Here is a 19804-nt window from a genome sequence, read left to right as displayed (position 1 = left end):
GCGCACGCACGCCATCCAATCGGCTCCGGGCGGCTTCTGCGCCCCCCTCCTCCTCCTCCTCCTAGCACTTCCTGCAACACAGCTGGGAGGAGGAGGAGGAGGAGGGGGGCGCAGAAGCCGCCCGGAGCCGATTGGATGGCACGTGCGCGCTCACAAGCGGCCTCCGGGCGCCATCCGGCTCCCGGCTTCTGCGCCCCCCTCCTCCTCCTCCTCCTCCTCCCAGCTGTGTTGCAGGAAGTGCTACGAGGAGGAGGAGGAGGAGGAGGAGGAGGAGGAGGAGGGGGGCGCAGAAGCCGCCCGGAGCCGATTGGATGGCGCGCGCGCGCTCACAAGCGGCCTCCGCGCGCCATCCGGCTCCCGGCTTCTGCGCCCCCCTCCTCCTCCTCCTCCTCCCAGCTGTGTTGCAGGAAGTGCTAGGAGGAGGAGGAGGAGGAGGAGGAGGAGGGGGGCGCAGAAGCCGCCCGGAGCCGATTGGATGGCGCGCGCGCGCTCACCCGAGGAGGAGGAGGAGGAGGAGGGCGCAGGAGCCGGAGCCGGATGGCGCGCGGAGGCCGCTTGTGTGAGTTTTCAGGGCTGTATGTATGACCATGTTCCAGAAGCATTCTCTCCTGACATTTTGCCCACATCTATGGCAGGCATCCTCAGAGGTCTGTGTTGGAAACTAGGCAAATGGAGAGTTATATCATCTAATATTATCTATGGAATGTCCAGGGTGGGAGAAAGCCATTCAATGCTAATCAAGGTGACCATTACTGCAACATTCACACTTACTAGGCCTGTTTGATCAAGAAAAAATTTGTTTCTAAAATGTTTTGTAAATATTTACGAAATTTCGTAAATAACAAAACATTTTTTTGGAAAGTTTTGTAAATATTTTAAATATCGAAACAAAAAAACACCCCAATTACGAATCGAATTTAGAAACAAATTTTTTCTTGATCAAACAGGCCTAATGGCTATCATATCCCCTCTCAGCCTTCTCTTCTTCAGGCTAAACATGCCCAGCTCCTTAAGCCGCTCCTCATAGGGCTTGTTCTCCAGACCCTTGATCATTTTAGTCGCCCTCCTCTGGACACATTCCAGCTTGTCAATATCTCTTTTGAATTGTGGTGCCCAGAATTGGACACAATATTCCAGGTGTGGTCTAACCAAAGCGGAATAGAGGGGTAGCATTACTTCCTTAGATCTAGACACTATGCTCCTATTGATGCAGGCCAAAATCCCATTGGCTTTTTTTACCGCCACATCACATTGTTGGCTCATGTTTAACTTGTTGTCCACGAGGACTCCAAGATCTTTTTCACACGTACTGCTCTCGAGCCAGGCATCCCCCATTCTGTATCTTTGCATTTCGTTTTTCCTGCCAAAATGGAGTATCTTGCATTTGTCACTGTTGAACTTCATTTTGTTAGTTTTGGCCCATCTCTCTAATCTGTCAAGATCGTTTTGAATCCTGCTCCTGTCCTCTGGAGTATTGGCTATCCCTCCTAATTTGGTGTCGTCTGCAAACTTGATGATCCTGCCTTCTAACCCTTCATCTAAGTCATTAATAAAGATGTTGAAGAGGACCAGGCCCAGGACGGAACCCTGCGGCACTCCACTTGTCACTTCTTTCCAGGATGAAGAGGAAGCATTGGTGAGCACCCTCTGGGTTCGTCCATTTAACCAATTACAGATCCACCTCACAGTAGTTTTGCCTAGCCCACATTGGACTAGTTTCCTTGCCAGAAGGTCATGGGGGACCTTGTCGAAGGCCTTCCTGAAATCCAGGTACGCTACATCCACGGCATTCCCCGCATCTACCCAGCTTGTAACTCTATTGAAGAAAGAGGTCAGATTAGTCTGGCATGACTTGTTTTTGATAAATCCATGTTGACTATTAGCAATGACCGCATTTGTTTCTAAGTGTTTGCAGACCACTTCCTTAACAATCTTTTCCAGAATCTTGCCTGGTATTGACGTGAGGCTGACCGGACGGTAGTTGTTTGGGTCATCCTTTTTTCCCTTCTTGAAGATTGGGACCACATTGGCCCTCCTCCAATCTGCTGGAACTTCTCCTGTTCTCCAAGAACTCTCAAAGAGGGTTGCCAATGGTTCTGAAATGACTTCCGCTAGTTCCTTCAATACTCTTGGGTGTAGTTGATCTGGCCCTGGGGACTTGAACTCATTTAGAGTGGCCAGGTATTCCTGTACGACTTGTTTCCCAATTTGGAGTTGGATGTCCTCAAATCCCTCATCCACTCCATCTTGCTGAGGTTGAAGATAACTTTCTTTTTGTGAGAAGACCGACGCAAAGAAGGTATTTAGTAGGCCTGGGCGGTTTTGTTCGTTAATTTTGTAATTCGTTAAATATTCGTTATTTTTAACAATTACAAAACGATTACAAAACTTATTTTCAAACCCGGAAGTGTTTTTAAATATCAAAACGGCATCCTCCATCTTTTTTATGAGCTTCCGCCTGTTTCGGAAATGACGTTTTAGGGATGGAGGATGCTAGGTACGCTGGGAGCCAATCCGGCGCTCCCAAGCACCGTGGCTCATTGTGATTGGGAGGGCTGCCCTTTAAAAGTGGCTCCGCATGGCCGCATTGCTCATTGCTGGGGAAGGCGAGGAGACGGGAGGTTCGGGAGGGAGGCTTGGCTTGCTTGCATTCATTCATTGCTTGCATTCATTCCCTGGGCTGGGAGCAGCAGGGAGGCTTTGCCCTGTTTTCGCCCTACATTTTTAAATATTTCTGAAATTTTTTTCTTTTATTCTTCAAAAAATTCAAAAAATATTCTAAAAAAAGAAAAAAACTTGTGTCCCTGTGTGTGTGTGTTTGTCCCTGTCCTGTGGCTGTGTTCGCTCCACAACAGGGCAAGCATTTTGTTAATTTTCCATTTTTAAATATTTCTGAAAAATATATTTCTTTTATTCTTCAAAAAATTCAAAAAATATTCTAAAAAAAGAAAAGAAACTTGTGTGCCTGTGTGTGCATTTGTCCCTGTCCTGTGGCTGTGTTCACTCCACAACAGGACAAGCATTTTGTTAATTTTCCATTTTTAAATATTTCTGAAAAATATATTTCTTTTATTCTTCAAAAAATTCAAAAAATATTCTAAAAAAAGAAAAGAAACTTGTGTGCCTGTGTGTGCATTTGTCCCTGTCCTGTGGCTGTGTTCACTCCACAACAGGGTAAGCATTTTAATTTTCCATTCTTTATTTATTTCTTATATTTACTTTCTAAGTTTTTATAATAACATTATTTTTATTTATTAATAATTTATAATTTAATTTTATATATTATTTTTATTATTATTTATAATTATATTTTATAAATATTTTGTAAATTTAATTATATTTTATTTAAATATTTATATTATTATTTATTTCATTTATATAATATATATAATAATATATTATTATATTATATAATTTTATTTTATATTGTATATATTGAATAATTTTATATTATTTATTATATTTATTATTATTATTTATAAATTATTATTATTTATTATTATTTATATTTTATTTATTTAAATTTTATTATTATATTATTGTTTTTTTCATTATTGACTCAGTTTTGGCTACTTTATCTTATTACTTTTTTATTTAATATCTTTATCTTAATATCTTGTTCTATTTGATTATTTTTTTGATTTATTTTATGAAATGATTTTGTTTATAGAGCATTTAGCATTGCGCAATCGCGTCCGCCATTTTGACGAATCAATTTGTTATTACCTTAACGAATCGACCCCGCATCAATAATGAAGTTTCGGAAGTGATTTGCGCATGCAAATCGATTCGTTAATAATAACGAAATTTCGTAAATACCGAACCTTTTTAAAGGAAAATTTTGTAATTCTTTTAAATAACAAAACGCAAAAAACCCCCAAAAACGAATCGATTTTAGAAACAAATTTTTGCGTTGTTACCCAGGCCTAGTATTTAGTAGTTCTGCCTTTTCCCTATCCCCTGTCAGCATTGCCCCATCTGCTCCTCGAAGAGGCCCTATCGCCTCCTTGTTTTTCCTTTTTCTACTGACATAAGAAAAGAATCCCTTTTTATTGTTTTTAATGTCCTTGGCAAGCCTGAGCTCTTTTTGTGCTTTAGCCTTGCGGACCTTTTCCCTACAGCTGTTGGCTATTTGTTTGAATTCTTCTTTGGTGATTTCTCCCTTTTTCCAGTTCTTGTGCATGTCTCTTTTGTGTCTCAGCACAGTTAGAAATTCTTTGGACATCCATTCTGGCTCCTTTGCACTTGTCCTATTTTTTCTTTCTGTTGGCACGGTTTGCAACTGCGCCTTGAGTATTTCACTCTTGAGAAACTCCCATCCATCCGTAACTCCCTTGTCTTTTAGTATCTGTGTCCACGGAATGCTGCTCAGTGTTTCCTTCATTTTTTGGAAATCAGCTCTCCTAAAGTCCAAAATGCGGGTTTGACTTGTCTTAGTTTCGGCCTTTCTTTGTACCTCAAATTGCTCCATGCAGTCATGTTGGCCACATGATCTAAGAGATGTCTACAGACAATGCAGGCTCTTTGGCTTAGAAATGGAGATGAACACCATGTCCGAGAGTCGGAGATGAAGAGGAAGCCTTTACCTTTATCTGTGTATCTGTGTGTTGTTGTTTCTAGGCATTGAATCTTAGCCTTTTTGTCTGTATATGCTGGAATCCACCATGAGTACCCTCAGGGAGATAGAACAAAATACAATTTTTTATTATTATTATTATTATTATTATTATTACTACTACTACTACTACTACTACTACTACTTCTAAAATGGAAAACACCTGTATAATTATATAGTCATTAAATATAACTTATAACAAATTATTCCAAATCTTTCATTGCGGTCAGTGACCAGTAAAGAATCCCACATGACAATCATCCATCCACATTAATGTCCGCGCACACATTCAAACCTGCAAGGAAGACTCCAGCAATACATGGAGCGAGAGTTGCCAGGTGTTCAAGCTGGGTTTAGAAAAGGCAGAGGAACGAGAGACCAGATTGCCAATATCCACTGGATAATGGAGAAAGGCAAGGAGTTCCAGAAAAACATCTATTTCTGCTTCATTGACTATTCTAAAGCCTTTGACTGTGTGGATCATAATAAATTGTGGCAAGTTCTTGGTGGGATGGGCATACCAAGCCTCCTTGTCTCTCTCCTGAGGAATCTGTACAAGGACCAAGTCGCAACAGTCAGAACTGACCACGGAACAACAGACTGGTTCAAGATTGGGAAAGGCGTACGGCAAGGCTGCATACTCTCACCAAACCTTTTTAACTTGTATGCAGAACACATCATGCGATGTGTGGGGCTTGAGGAGTGCAAAGCTGGGGTGAAAATTGCTGGAAGAAACATTAACAACCTCAGATATGTAGATGACACCACTCTGATGGCCGAAAGCGAGGAGGAGCTGAGGAGCCTTCTAATCAAGGTGAAAGAAAAAAGCGCAAAAGCCGGGCTGCAGCTAAACATAAAAAAAACCAAGATTATGGCAACAAGAATCATTGACAGCTGGAAAATAGAGGGAGAAAATGTGGAGGCCGTGACAGACTTTGTATTTCTAGGTGAAAAGATTACTGCAGATGCAGACTGCGGCCAGGAAATCAGAAGATGCTTACTTCTTGGGAGGAGAGCAATGTCCAATCTCGATAAAATAGTAAAGAGTGGAGACATCACACTGGCAACAAAGATCCGCCTAGTCAAAGCCATGGTATTCCAACCAGTCCATCCTCCAGGAAATAAAGCCCGACTGCTCATTGGAGGGAAGGATACTAGAAACAAAGTTGAAGTACTTTGGCCACATCATGAGGAGACAGCAAAGCCTAGAGAAGACAATGATGCTGGGGAAAGTGGAAGGTAAAAGGAAGAGGGGCTGACCAAGGGCAAGAGGGATGGATGGCATCCTTGAAGTGACTGGACTGACCTTGAAGGAGCTGGGGGTGGTGACGGCCGACAGGGAGCTCTGGCGTGGGCTGGTCCATGAGGTCATGAAGAGTCGGAGACGACTGAACGAATGAACAACAAACACACATCAAACACATAAAACACTACTTAGCACCCCTTGATTTAGGCCCCATCTACACTGCCTTATAATCCAGTTTCTGAATCCACATTATCTGCTTTACACTGGATTGTATGGCCATGTAGATTTCTATAATTCAGTTCAAAACAGACTATCTGGGTTCAGGAACTGGATTATATGGCAGCCAAAGTCTTAAATGTCTATTTAAAATAGGATAGAAATGTTATGTTTGGATTGAGGGGAACCAGTTTAAGATTTCAATGGTATTTTGGAAGAAAAGCAGAACAAAAATGTAATCAATTGAAAGTGATTTGTGAATCATTAGACATTTCAATTGAATATAATACATCTTTATCAATTCGTTCATTTTCTCAAATAATCTGTAATATTCAAAATTCAGCTTTCATCCTTTTCTGTCTATTTCCTCAGATAAAATCATCAAGGAGATAGATGATGTTTTGGGTTCCTCTTCCATCTGCTATGAAGACCATAAGCAGCTGCCTTATACTAACGCTGTGTTTCATGAGATCATGCGTTACAGATATGTCGTGTTAATGGGGATCATAAGGATAACTACTACAGATGTTACTATAGGGAGTTTTTTCATCCCAAAGGTACAGATTAGAGTTTGGACTGCACTTCTGTATTCCAAAAATAAGGAGGTTCACAAGTTGGCATTTAGGGAGATGTAGATCCAGACAGGACAGAGCAAGCATGGTGTAGTATGTGAATGTTGGAGTATGATTCTTGAGACTAAGGTTTAAATCCCCATTTGACCATGGAAACTCACTGGTGAGCTTGGACAGGAAACACTGCTTTGTCTCAGAAGAGGGCAAAAGCATAAATGCTCTAAATAAATCTTTAACTCATTTAGGCTCCTTCTACACTGTCATATAAAATCCAGATGCTTTGAACTGGATTATATGGCAGTGTAGACTCATATAATCCAGATCAAAGAAGATAATGTGGATTATCTGCTTTGATTATCTGGATTATATGGCAGTGCAGAAGAAGCCTTTGTTTTGTCTATGTTTTAGCTCATCATCCAACAAATGGTTAAATGATTCTATTTTGAGTTAAGACTAACCAAGAAGAATTTCTGCCATATTTTGGACCTTTTTGGATGGTCCACAACTATTTGTCCACATATTGATCCATTAGGATAGCAAAAATATCAATTGTCTATTCCCATTGTACACTGCACAGTAGGAACATTGGCAATAAGGCATATGTTGGAAGAGTTAAGTAACACAACCATCGTATAATTAGGTGGGTAGAAATTTACATTGTGCAAGCCCTAGCGACTGCAAAATACATGGTTGGGCTATGATAAGCTATTAGATAGCCCATTCCAACTAAATATTTGTTTTCCATTGTTTCTATATTTCAGGAGACCCTTATTATACCCGATATACATGATCTTTTTCGTGATCCTCAGCACTGGGAGACTCCTGAAGAATTCAATCCTAATCATTTTTTGGACAAAGATGGAAATTTCGTTAGTAGAAAGGAGTTCCTGTTATTTGGAGCAGGTAAACATACTCTCTCAACATCATAGGAAAGAGGCTTGGGCCTGAATCACTTTGAACGAAAATGATTTGTAATATTTGGTGGTCCATTTTGTATAACCTCCGAAAACAGAATGGGGAGGAGGGAGCAGAAAAGCTGACCAAAATGTATTAAGGGTGCCAGAGGGGGCCCTGCTGGATACTCACTTTCCCAGCATTACTTGCATGAGGTGGGCATTGAAAAGTCTCTGAGTTCCTCTCAGAGCATGATAGGTGTTGAAGATTTTTTTAATCTCTCTTTCTGTTTCTCAGCCAAAAAAAATCCTGGTTGTGTCCATGCTCTGATTGGATGAGAATGGACACAACCAGCGACTACAATTCAGCACCCTCTCTTGCGATTTGTCTTATTTCATAAATGTTATGGTAAAAAATTAAAAGAATTGTAAAATATCAGTAGATTGGTGAATGGTTTTGAAACTTGGCAGGCCTCCAGTTGTAAATGGCATCTAAAATTGATGTAGGTTTCATGCAGAGGGGCCTTAAAATGACTGAGGATTCAGCCTTTAAAGTTTCCATTGTAGTCAATGGGCCAAATCTAGGAGGAATTTAGAAGAGTCTCGCCCTGGAAGGAGAGACCCTGTGAACCCACCAAACAGGGCTTGCCAATTTGGTGAGGAAAAGAAAGAAGAAGCCTCAGTTTAAAATTTCCCTAAGTTCTCAAAAGAATCTCACCAAATCTGAAGGAAGCACCACCAAGTTGATTTTATTGCGATCCAGCTTGAAAGGATGCAAAGCCGCAATAATTCAACGAGCAAAGCATACTGTGTACACAAAATAAAGCCTTTTTATACATAAAACAGAGCTGTCAGATTTGAATTTCCCGCTCCCCACCCCTCTGCCGGCTCGACAATGATTGGCTGGCACTCGACAGCTGGGAGGAGGCTTGGCCTTAGCCAATGGATGAGCTTCTGCCGCCTCAGCTTCCTGGCCAATCAGGAGAGAGGTAGGGGGGTCGAGAGGGAAACAATGAATTCTTGAGTGGATTATGGAAATATGTGGTGTCCAAATGGCCGGCGAGTCCCTGGGGGGCCTTCTAGCCGACCAGCCTATTGTCTTGATGAGTAGCAATCAACGTTGAGGTCTGGAGAGCTAGCCAAAATCCGGATTTTCTTTGAGCCAGGATATGGGAACAATGAGTCAATCTTGGCTGAAGTTTCGGCAGAGAGAAGCTTGAATAAGCAAACAGATGAGGATAAAGTGCGGCTTTCCGAAGGTCCTTTGTCCTGTTGAGATATGATTGTTTATGCCACGTGGGCACCTTCCGCTGGGGGGGGACCAACTCTGAGCTCCCAGGTCACGGCCCATTGTATTTTTCATGCAAATATGTCTTTTGACAAGGTTCTTTTCAACAGGAGATTTCCTACTTCCCAGGGTCACTGAGAGTGGCTTCTTATATTTTTATACAATTTTTTAATAATAATTTTTATTATGGTTTTTGATTGTTGTACATCAATTGGATGTTAATCATTGACGTAACCGATATAACTTAAAATCCGGGGGAAAGGGAGGGGAAGTAGTGGGAGGAAGGGGGGGAAGGTACCTAACTTTTTTTGTTAGCCATTTTGTTTTCTTTTTATTTATGATTAGACCTGCAAGTGCGCCAAATTCTTCAATTTTGTTTAGCCATAATTCAGAGTTTTCTACAGGGTCTTCAATTATACATATTATGTCGTCCGCGTATGCTCTCAGCTTATACGAATGTTTCCTTATTTTGGCACCTTTTAGTCTGTTGTCGTTTCTTATGTTATTCAATAGTATTTCCAGGGACATTATGAAGAGCAGTGGAGATAGCGGACATCCTTGTTGCGTACCTTTTGAGATCTGTATGTTGTCTGTGATGCACCCATTTATGCTAATTTTGGCTTCTTGTTTGTTGTAAATTGATTCTATTGAGTTGATGAAGTGGTATCCCATGTCCAATTCTTTCGCTAAGGCTACAAAAAACTCCCAATTGATTCGATCAAAGGCTTTTTCCGCATCTAACGAAAGCAGTGCACATTCCTTATCTATAATTTTTTCGTAATATTCTATGATGTTCACTACCGTTCTCATGTTGTCTTTGATTTGGCGGTGCGGAAGAAAACCTGCCTGTTCTTCTTGGATCCATTCTTTAAGGAATTCCTTTAGTCTTTCGGCGATTATACTTGCATATATTTTATAGTCCACATTAAGCAGCGATATCGGACGATAGTTCTTTACATCCAATCTGTCTATCCCTTCTTTATATATCATTATAATTTTTGCTTGTTGCCACGAATTTGGGATTCTTTTTGTTTCTAGTGCCTGATTCATTAATTTTTTCAATTTAGGTAATAATTCTTTCTCATATGTTTTATAATACAGAGCTGAGAATCCATCTGGTCCTGGCTTTTTTGAGACGTCTAACTTATTTATCGCGTTTTGTATTTCCTGGTTTGTTATTTCTTTGTTTAAATTCTCTCTGTGTTTTTCGGAGAATTTTTCCAGTTTTTGTTTTCCTAGGTAATAAGTGATATCGTCCATCCGGGATTGCTCTCTTGAGTATAGCTTACTATAGTAATCATTGAATTGTTTTATTATATCTTTATCTTTAGTGTATTCCTTATCCTCCGTAACTATCTCTGTGATATATTGCTTTTGCATCTTTTTTCCAATTCTTCGTGCCAGCCATGTTCCGATTTTATTTGCGTTGTAGAAATATGATTGTTTCACAAATTTTAGTTTTTTTGCTATCATTTCTGTTTCCAATTCTATTCTCATTTTTTGAAATCTTGCTATTTCGAAAGTTAGTTCTGAATTTTGGGGAGTTAGTTTCAATTTTCTTTCAGCCTCATCCAATTTTATTGTTATCTTATTCATCTGTACGTTTCTCTTTTTATTTCTTATCGCCATTTGTTGTATACACATTCCTCTCATCACTGCCTTTCCCGCATCCCAGACTGTTTGTATATCTGTGTCTTCTGTTTCATTTGTGGCAAAGTAGTTGATTAGTAGGCCTGGGCGGTTTCGTTCGTTAATTTTGTAATTCGTTAATTATTCGTTATTTTTGGCAATTACGAATCGATTACAAAACACATTTTCAAAGCCGGAAGGGTTTAAAAATAACGAAACGGCATCCCCCATACTTTTAACGAGCTTCCGCCCGTTTCGGAAATGGGATGGAGGATGCTGCTGGTGCCCTGGGAGGCTGGAGCCAATCAGCAAGCCAGCAGTGCACCGTGGCAGTGTCTGATTGGCCGGCAAGGCCTTTAAAAGCGGCTCCGCGTGGCCGCGGAGCTCATTTGTTGCGCGGAGGCGAGGGAGGAGAGAGGTCCGGGAGGGCTGCTTGCTTTGGGTTGGCTTGGCTTGGGTAGGAAAAAGACTTGCATTGGGTTGGCTTCGTTGGAAAAGACTCTTCTGTGTGTGCTCTCGATTGCCCTGTCTTTTGGCTGTGTTAGCTCTACATCAGGGCCAGTTTTTGGTTAATTTTCCATTTTTGAATATTTTTTAAAAATACCTGTGTTTTATTCTTAAAAAAATACAAAAAATATTCTAAAAAAAGAAAAGACTCTTCTGTTGGTTTGTGCTCTCGATTGCCCTGTCTTTTGGCTGTGTTAGCTCTACATCAGGGCCAGTTTTTGGTTAATTTTCCATTTCTGAATATTTTCTAAAAATACCTGTGTTTTATTCTTAAAAAAATACAAAAAATATTCCAAAAAAAGAAAAGAGTCTCCTGTTGGTTTGTGCTCTCGATTGCCCTGTCTCCTGCCTGTGTTAGCTCTACATCAGGGCCAGTTTTTGGTTCATTTTCCATTTCTGAATATTTTCTAAAAATACCTTTTATTCTTAAAAAAATACAAAAAATATTCTAAAAAAAGAAAAGACTCTTCTGTTGGTTTGTGCTCTCGATTGCCCTGTCTCCTGCCTGTGTTAGCTCTACATCAAGGCCAGTTTTTGGTTCATTTTCCATTTCTGAATATTTTCTAAAAATACCTGTCTTTTATTCTTAAAAAAATACAAAAAATATTCTAAAAAAATAAAAGAGTCTTCGGTGGCTGTGTGTGCGTTTGTCATTTGTGTAGTTCCAACCAGTGCGGTCCTTTTGCTCATTATTTGTGTAGTTCCAACCAGTGTGATGAAACGCTTCCTTCCCGGCTTTGCTAGTTGCAAGGGCCAAGTGCTATCGCGAATACCGAAGAAAGGCAGGGGACTGGAGATGAACACATTGACAAGAAGGGAACATTCATCCAACGAGATGGTTATTGAAACACTCACAGATGCTTCAACCAGCTGTGAGATGGCAGAACCTTCTTCTTCATCAGTTCAAAAGACTCTACGTTCAGATCCTGATGTCCTTCCAACTACCTCTGATACTACTTGTTATGAAGAGGAGGGCGAGGAGGCGGACGTGTCAGAGGAATGGGAGGAAGACAAGATGGAATGTGCTTCCACCACAGGAATTAGTGATCAAGACGAGGACTGCATGCTGATGCAGGGCGAGCTACAGAAACAACCAACAATTATACTCCCTTCCACAAACACCGACAGTCCAAACACGAGCATGAGTACATCTGAAGTGCCTAGTAGGGGTAGGCCGAGATCGCTCCTATGGGATCATTACGACGTCCATAATGAGAGGGCCACTTTGGCAGTTTGCAGGCATTGCGGTGTGAGCGTCAGCAGAGGAAAAGATATGAGGCATCTTGCCACAACAGGGCTAAGGATGCACATTAAGATACACCACCCAAATGTGAAGTTGGTCCTTCTTACTTAACTTGCAATACTGCTACAGAAATTAGTATGTTATTATGCAATACTTCCCAGATAATTTTCAGAGTTTTTTCAAAGTGCAATTTCTGTTACTTTTTGTTACTTTTTCTTTATTTATTTCTTATATTTACTTTCTAAGTTTTTATAATAACATTATTTTTATATATTAATAATTTATAATTTAATTTTATATATTATTTTATTATTATTTATAATTATATTTTATAAATATTTTATAAATTTAATTATATTTTATTTAAATATTTATATTATTATTTATTTCATTTATATAATAATATATTATTATATTATATTATTTTATTTTATATTGTATTGTATATATTATATAATTTTATATTATTTATTATTATTATTATTAATTATTATTTATTATTATTTATATTTTATTTATTTAAATTTTATTATTATATTATTGTTTATTTCATTATATTATTAAATTGACTCAGTTTTGGCTACTTTATCTTATTACTTTTTTATTTAATATCTTAATATCTTGTTCTATTTGATTATTTTATTTGATTTATTTTATGAAATGATTTTGTTTATAGAGCATTTAGCATTGCGCAATCGTTAAAATCGCATTTTAACGAATCGATTCGTTATTAATTTAATAGCGAATCGATTCGTATTTGATAACGAAGTTTCGGAAGTCGTTTCTGCGCATGCGCAAATCGCGTTCGCCATCTTAACGAATCGATTCGTTTTAACCTTAACGAATCGACTCCCGCACCAATAACGAAGCTTCGGAAGTGATTTTGCGCATGCGCGGGGGTCCGCCATCTTAACGAATCGATTCGTAAATATTTACGAAATTTCGTAAATACCGAACTTTTTTTTGGGAAAATTTTGTAATTATTTTAAATATCGAAACAAAAAAACACCCCAATTACAAATCGATTTTAGAAACAAATTTTTGCATTGTTACCCAGGCCTATTGATTAGATGTGTTCTGAGAGTTTGTTGTATTTCTTGGTCTTTCATTAAATTGTTGTTCAGGCGCCAGGTGTTTTGTCTTCTTTTTTGGTTATATATTACCTCTATTGGGCTGTGGTCAGAGTCTTTCTTGGTGAGTATTTCAATTCGGTCTATCTTGGACGATAATGAGAATGAATTCCACACCATGTCTATTCTAGACCAACTTCTGTGTCTCCCCGAAAAAAATGTGAAGTCCTGTTCACCTGGATGATGGAATCTCCAAGCATCTTTGAGGTTTAATTCTTTTAACAAGTTTATCATGGTCTGAGGAAGTAGATTTGTCTTTGTAGTTTTCTGCCTTTTGTTCTCCGATTTTCTATCTTCATTGCTGCTTATTATTACTCGGTTGAAGTCACCCATTATTGTTAAATGTTTGTATTCTATTTCCTTAATTAGGTTATTGAGTTTTTGTATGAATTTTGTTTTAGGACCATTTGGTGCGTAGATATTGCACACTAAGGTTTTTTGGTTGTCTATTGTTAATGTGATTCCTATTACTTACTTACTTACTTACTTAGGCGATCCCTCGTTGGACGAGTAAGATGGTCTTCCATTATGGATTTCCTTGTGGGTCCGTATGTGGCTGTGGAGCCCTATTCTTGCTCTGCATCTTCTTCCGCAGTGAGGGCATTGGTTTCCAGGTGGAAGGCGGTCCCGGTCGGGGTTGGCTTGACGCGCCTTCCTCCTGGCACGTTTCACTCTTTCAGCCTCCACTCGTGCCTCCTCAAATTCTGCAGCACTGCTGGTCACAGCTGTCCTCCAGCTGGAGCGCTCAAGGGCCAGGGCTTCCCAGTTCTCAGTGTCTATGCCAGAGTTTTTATGGTTGGCTTTGAGCCCATCTTTAAATCTCTTTTCCTGTCCACCAACGTTCCGTTTTCCGTTCTTAAGTTCGGAGTAGAGCAACTGCTTTGGGAGACGGTGGTCAGGCATCCGGACAACGTGGCCTGCCCAGCGGAGTTGATGTTGGAGGACCATCGCTTCAATGCTGGTGGTCTTCGCTTCTTCCAGCACACTGACGTTTGTCCGCTTGTCTTCCCAGGAGATTTTCAGGATTTTCCGGAGGCAGCGCTGATGGAATCGTTCCAGGAGTTGCATGTGACATCTGTAGACAGTCCACGTCTCACAGGCATAGAGCAGGGTTGGGAGGACAATAGCTTTATAGACAAGCACCTTGGTCTCCCTACGGATGTCCCGGTCCTCAAACACTCTCTGCTTCATTCTGGAAAATGCTGCACTTGCAGAGCTCAGGCGGTGTTGTATTTCGGCGTCGATGTTGACTTTGGTGGAGAGGTGGCTGCCAAGGTGTTACACCATTAAGCTGTATCACTGGCATTGGAGAAGGGTTGGCTGGTGCCTGCTGGAAAAGCACCTTGGTTTTTTCAATGTTCAATGACAGGCCGAGCTTCTCGTATGCTTCTGCGAAGGTGTTTAGAGTGGCTTGTAGATCTTCTTCTGAATGTGCACAGACGACATTGTCATCAGCATACTGGAGTTCTATAACAGATGTTGTTGTAACCTTGGTTTTGGCTTTCAGTCTGCTGAGGTTGAATAGCTTGCCATCTGTCCGATAGATTATTTCCACTCCGGTGGGAAGCTTCCCATCAACAAGGTGAAGTATCATAGCGATGAAGATGGAGAATAGAGTTGGGGCAATAACACATCCCTGTTTGACACCGGATTCCACTTTAAATGGGTCACTTTGGGAGCCACTGCTGTCCAAGACTGTTGCCATCATGTCATCATGGAGGAGCCGCAGGATGTTCACAAATTTGCTTGGGCACCCGATTTTGTGGAGGATGTTCCAGAGAGCGCTGTGGTTCACTGTGTCGAATGCCTTTGCAAGGTCGATGAACGCCATGTACAGAGGTTGGTTTTGTTCCCTGCATTTTTCTTGGAGCTGTCGTGCAGTGAAGATCATGTCCACGGTTCCTCTGGAGGGGCGGAAGCCGTTCTGGGATTCTGGGAGGGTGTTTTCTGAGAGGGGCAGAAGGCGGTTTGCAAGGATTCTTGCGAGGATTTTTCCAGCGGAGGTTAGAAGGGAGATTCCTCGATAGTTTCCGCAGTTTGTTCTTTCCCCTTTTTTGAAGAGGGTGATGATGGTGGCGTCCTTGAAGTCTGCTGGGATTTTCTCGGTCACCCACACTTTTTCTATGAGCTGGTGGAGTTGGTGTGTCAGCTCAGGTCCTCCCTCTTTAAAGATTTCAGCAGGGATCCCATCTGGTCCACTGGCTTTGTTATTCTTCTGTTGGCTGATGGCATTGCTGACTTCTTCCAAACTGGGCAGTGCTGCAAGCTCATCCCTGGTTTGTTGTTGTGGGATTTGTGAGAGGACCTCTTCGGCCACATTGGAGCTGCGGTTCAGGAGGCTTTGGTAGTGTTCTTTCCAACGTAGTGCAATTGAGTTTTGGTCCTTCAGGAGTTTGGTTCCATCTGATGAGCGTAGAGGCTGTATGCCATGGTTTCTTGGTCCGTAGATGACCTTTGTGGCTTTGAAAAATCCCTGAGCATTATGGGTATCTGCCAGGTGTTGGATTTCTTCGGCCTTCTTTGTCCACCAGATGTTCTCTTGTCCTTCTTTGGACCTCAGCTTTTGCACTGGCATAGATCTTTTTCTTAGCAGCACAGTTGATGTCTCTCTGCCATGCTTGGAAGGCTTTCCTTTTCTTGTCAATTAGCTGTTGGATCTCGATGTCATTTTCATCAAACCAGTCTTGATGTTTCTTGGCTTGGTATCCAATAGTTTCTTCGCAGGCTTGGATGATGGAGGTCTTCAGTTTGTTCCAATGTTCCTCAACATTTTCGGGGTGTACTGTGTGTAGATGGTCCTTGAGTGCTGTTTGGAGATGGGCTCGTCTGGAGGGCTCCTGAAGGGCTTGGGTGTTCATTTTGTGCCTTGTTTTCCTTCCTTGGAGTCTGCGCTTGGGAGCAATCTTGATAGCCATCGAGGATCGAATTAGCCTGTGGTCAGTCCAGCAGTCGTCAGCACCTGTCATGGCTCTTGTGAGGAGCACGTCACGGCGGTCTCTGGCGCGTGTGATTACATAGTCTAAGAGGTGCCAATGCTTTGACCGGGGGTGCTTCCATGATGTCTTGAACTTGTCTTTCTGGCGGAAGAGCGTGTTGGTGATGACAAGGTTGTGCTCCGCACATTTGGTGAGAAGCAGGATGCCGTTTGAGTTGCTGTTTCCAACCCCGTCTTTTCCTATGGTCCCTGGCCACAGGTCGAAGTCTCACCCCTCTTGCATTGAAGTCCCCCAGGAGGATGATTTTGTCCTCCTTAGGTATCCCCGATAGGACGGTGTCCAGCTGACAGTAGAATTTCTCCTTGATGTCTTCATCAGCATCTAGTGTTGGTGCATAGGCACTTATGATGGTTGCCCGTTGGTTTTTGGCAAGATCGATTCGGAGGGTTGAGAGTCGTTCGTTGATGCCAGTGGGTGCTTCAGACAGATGTTTCATCAGATCATTTCTGATGGCAAAGCCAACTCCGTGCATTCTTTGGTCTTTTTCGGGCAGTCCCTTCCAGAAGAAGGTGTAGCCTCCTTTCTTCTCTCCATCTCGGTTGGCCCCTGTACTTTCCTTTCTTTGTTCTGAGGGGTTTTGAGTAACTCACCTTCGCATGGAAGTCTCCAACGCCCTTAAAAAACAGTGGCGGCTGTTGTTCCCGTATTCCAGATCCCTGGATGGGGATGCCTCTTGCACCAGCCGCTGCCCTCTCCCGTCTGGGTCTGCCGGCTGACCCCCTTGAGGGGGGCCCGCATTTAGACCATCGGATTGGGTTGTAGGGGGCTTCGCGTTGCTCCGGCACTCGATCCGGCCCAAGGTAGGAGGCTTGATTTGCCTCCGCTGGTCAAATTTAGAGGTTGACTCAGAGGAGCTCCTCTGAAGTCCAGCCAGCCGCCATGACACCAACCCGGAAGTCCATTTTTTTATACAATTTTTATAAAGGGGAATAGCACAGAAAGGTCAGGCTAGAGTCACATTCATAAGAAAAAAAATACAGAAATCATAGTGTAGGAAACATACTCACTCATCCCTCCCACCAATGTTCCATAGTGAAATTGATGAGAGCCTCGATCATGGCTCAGTTTATGTCCATGGGTTCACCCTCACCCCTACTGATTAGAGTAACTTCCCAGTAAACAGAACGAGGGGTTAGCCTAGGCATGGGCAAACTTCAGCCCTCAGGGTGTTTTGGACTTCAACTCCCACAATTACTAAGGTTGGGAGGACAATAGCTTTATAAACAAGTCAATCTTCCAATGTTAGTTCTCTGGTTTGATTTTTCACAAGTTTATATTTTATTTTTAGGGAAAGTGTTTACCAATGAAGTGGTTGTAGACTTGCTTCTGCATCATTTACTCCTTCCTCTCTGTTTCTCACTATTCTTTTTCTGTTTGACAGTAGTAAAGAAATATTGCTGTTTAAATTTAATGTGTCCTACCTAATGTTTAAGCAGAGTTGCTTCTATTCTCATTTGAATCTGATGGGTTCCTTTAAGAAGGAGAAGTATATCATGACTTATACATTCATAGCCCAATTTTCAGATTGTTCTCTGTTTACTGAATGTGATACATATTCATTTTCTGTCTTTATTTCCCTTGCAGGGGCTCGGGCATGTTTGGGAGAACACATGGGGAGGATACAGTACTTCCTCTTCTTGACCAGCCTGTTGAAGTCATTCCATTTCCAGCTGCCTCCAGGAGTCAAAGAGCTCAGTGAAGAAACTGTAGCAGGAATGTTTCTGTCACCCAAACCTCACAAAATTTGTGCTGTTCCTCGTGAAAGTTCATCATAAAGTATACAAAATGCAATAGACTCTGAGTTAACCAACTAGCACTCATAGGGATTGAGATGCAGAATAAATGTTGAGAGTTATTTTTGGAAACAGGTCTGACCAATATTATATCTACACCATACCATAAACTCTGTAATGCTTTGATATTAATTCTGAAATTCAGTAGTTGAAATTAGGACAAATTAAGACAAAAGATAAACCTACTTTAATGTAGTAGAGCTTTCCTGAATTATAGATGCATTTTAACAGTCATTTAAAGCATTTTTGCTGGTTGCTTGAGAGCTCTGATTGGTTTTGTTTTGGTTAACTGAGAGTCTACTGTAATTCCAACGGCTTACAATTTAATCCTGTGATTTTAAAGGAAATTTACTCTTCATTTAATGTTCCGAAACTTCTTCCCCACTCACAGGGCCTGAAGCAAACTTGACTCATAAGTTTATCACAATCATAAAGAGATTTTGTCTCATTCTGTTCTACTGCCTTTGCATCAATTGCTCAGCTGAAACTAGCCTACGCAGAGTTCTCTGTCAGCTATCACCACCCCCAGCTCCTTCAAAGTCAAGCCAGTCACTTCAAGGATACCATCCATACACCTTTCCCTTGGTCGGCCCCTCTTCCTTTTTCCTTCAATTTTCCCTAACATCATTTTCTTCTCTAAGCTTTCCTTTCTTCTCATGATGTGGCCAAAGTACTTCATCTTTGACTCTAATATCCTTCCCTACAGTGAGCAGTCAGGCTTTATTTCCTGAAGTATGGACTGGTTGGATATTCTTGTGATCCAAGGCACTCTCACAATTTTTCTCCAACACCACAGTTCAAAAGTGTCTATCTCCCTTCACTCAGCCTTCCAAAAAACACACACACACAATCAAAAAGCTCTACAAATTTACCATTCTCTTTCTGTAAGCTATTATCCCTTGGTAGTCTACTCCCATTAAATGATATTATATAATCATATTTCTTTTGTCAGCACTCTAAGAAATCATGCACTCTAAGAAATCAGCACTCTAAGAAATCAATTTTGTCAGCACTCTAAGAAGGCAGTTGACAAATTGCCTTCATCATTGTTGTGAAAAGATAATGAACAAGTTCCAGTCATTCTAAAACATTTCTGCTCAATCAGCACAGTCAATTTGTCCAATTTGGTTTAGGTAAAGGTTTCCCCTTGACAATAAGTCCGATTCTGGGGGCTGGTGCTCAGCTCCATTTCTAAGTCGAAGAGCTGACATTGTCCATAGACGCCTCCAAGGTTATGTGGCCAGCAAGACTGCATGGAGTTCTATTAAAGTCCCGCAAAAGCAGTACCTATTGAGCTACTCACATTTGCATGTTTTTGAACTACCAGGTTGGCAGAAGTTGGGCCTAACCGCGGGAGCTCATCTCACTCCCTGGATTCAAACCGCCAACCTTTTGGTCAGCAAGTTCAGAAGCTCAGCAGTTTAACCTGCTGTGCCACCAGACCCCCCCCCCCTCCCAATTTGTTTCATTCATTCATATTAAGTTCACTTTTCCTATATGAACTTTTCAAAATTCTGCAGCTCCCCAGGTGTTTGGAGAGGGAACTCTTCATAACCTTTGTGAGCAATTCTAATATTATTTACAAGAAGAAAGAGAGTGTATAGCACAATGAACATGTTAGAGCCCTGCCAATGTCCTCTCCAAACACAATACTGCCCACCATCCAAGGAACTCTT

General features: G+C 41.3%; 1 protein-coding gene across 1 annotated transcript in view; it reads left to right on the top strand.

The window, feature by feature from the left end:
• The window catches only part of LOC137096671 (cytochrome P450 2J2-like), a 38758-nt gene extending 20018 nt beyond the window's left edge, over positions 1-18740 (top strand). The window contains exons 7-9 of the mRNA XM_067466335.1: positions 6450-6634; positions 7411-7552; positions 17920-18740. Coding sequence (XP_067322436.1) covers positions 6450-6634; positions 7411-7552; positions 17920-18110 — 518 coding nt within the window. The 3' untranslated portion in view covers positions 18111-18740. The remainder of the gene's footprint in view (positions 1-6449; positions 6635-7410; positions 7553-17919) is intronic.
• Positions 18741-19804: the final 1064 nt, after the last annotated feature.

Source organism: Anolis sagrei, chromosome 3 (genome assembly GCF_037176765.1).
Source record: "Anolis sagrei isolate rAnoSag1 chromosome 3, rAnoSag1.mat, whole genome shotgun sequence".
NCBI lineage: Eukaryota > Metazoa > Chordata > Lepidosauria > Squamata > Dactyloidae > Anolis > Anolis sagrei.
This window is presented reverse-complemented; position numbering and strand designations above follow the sequence as displayed.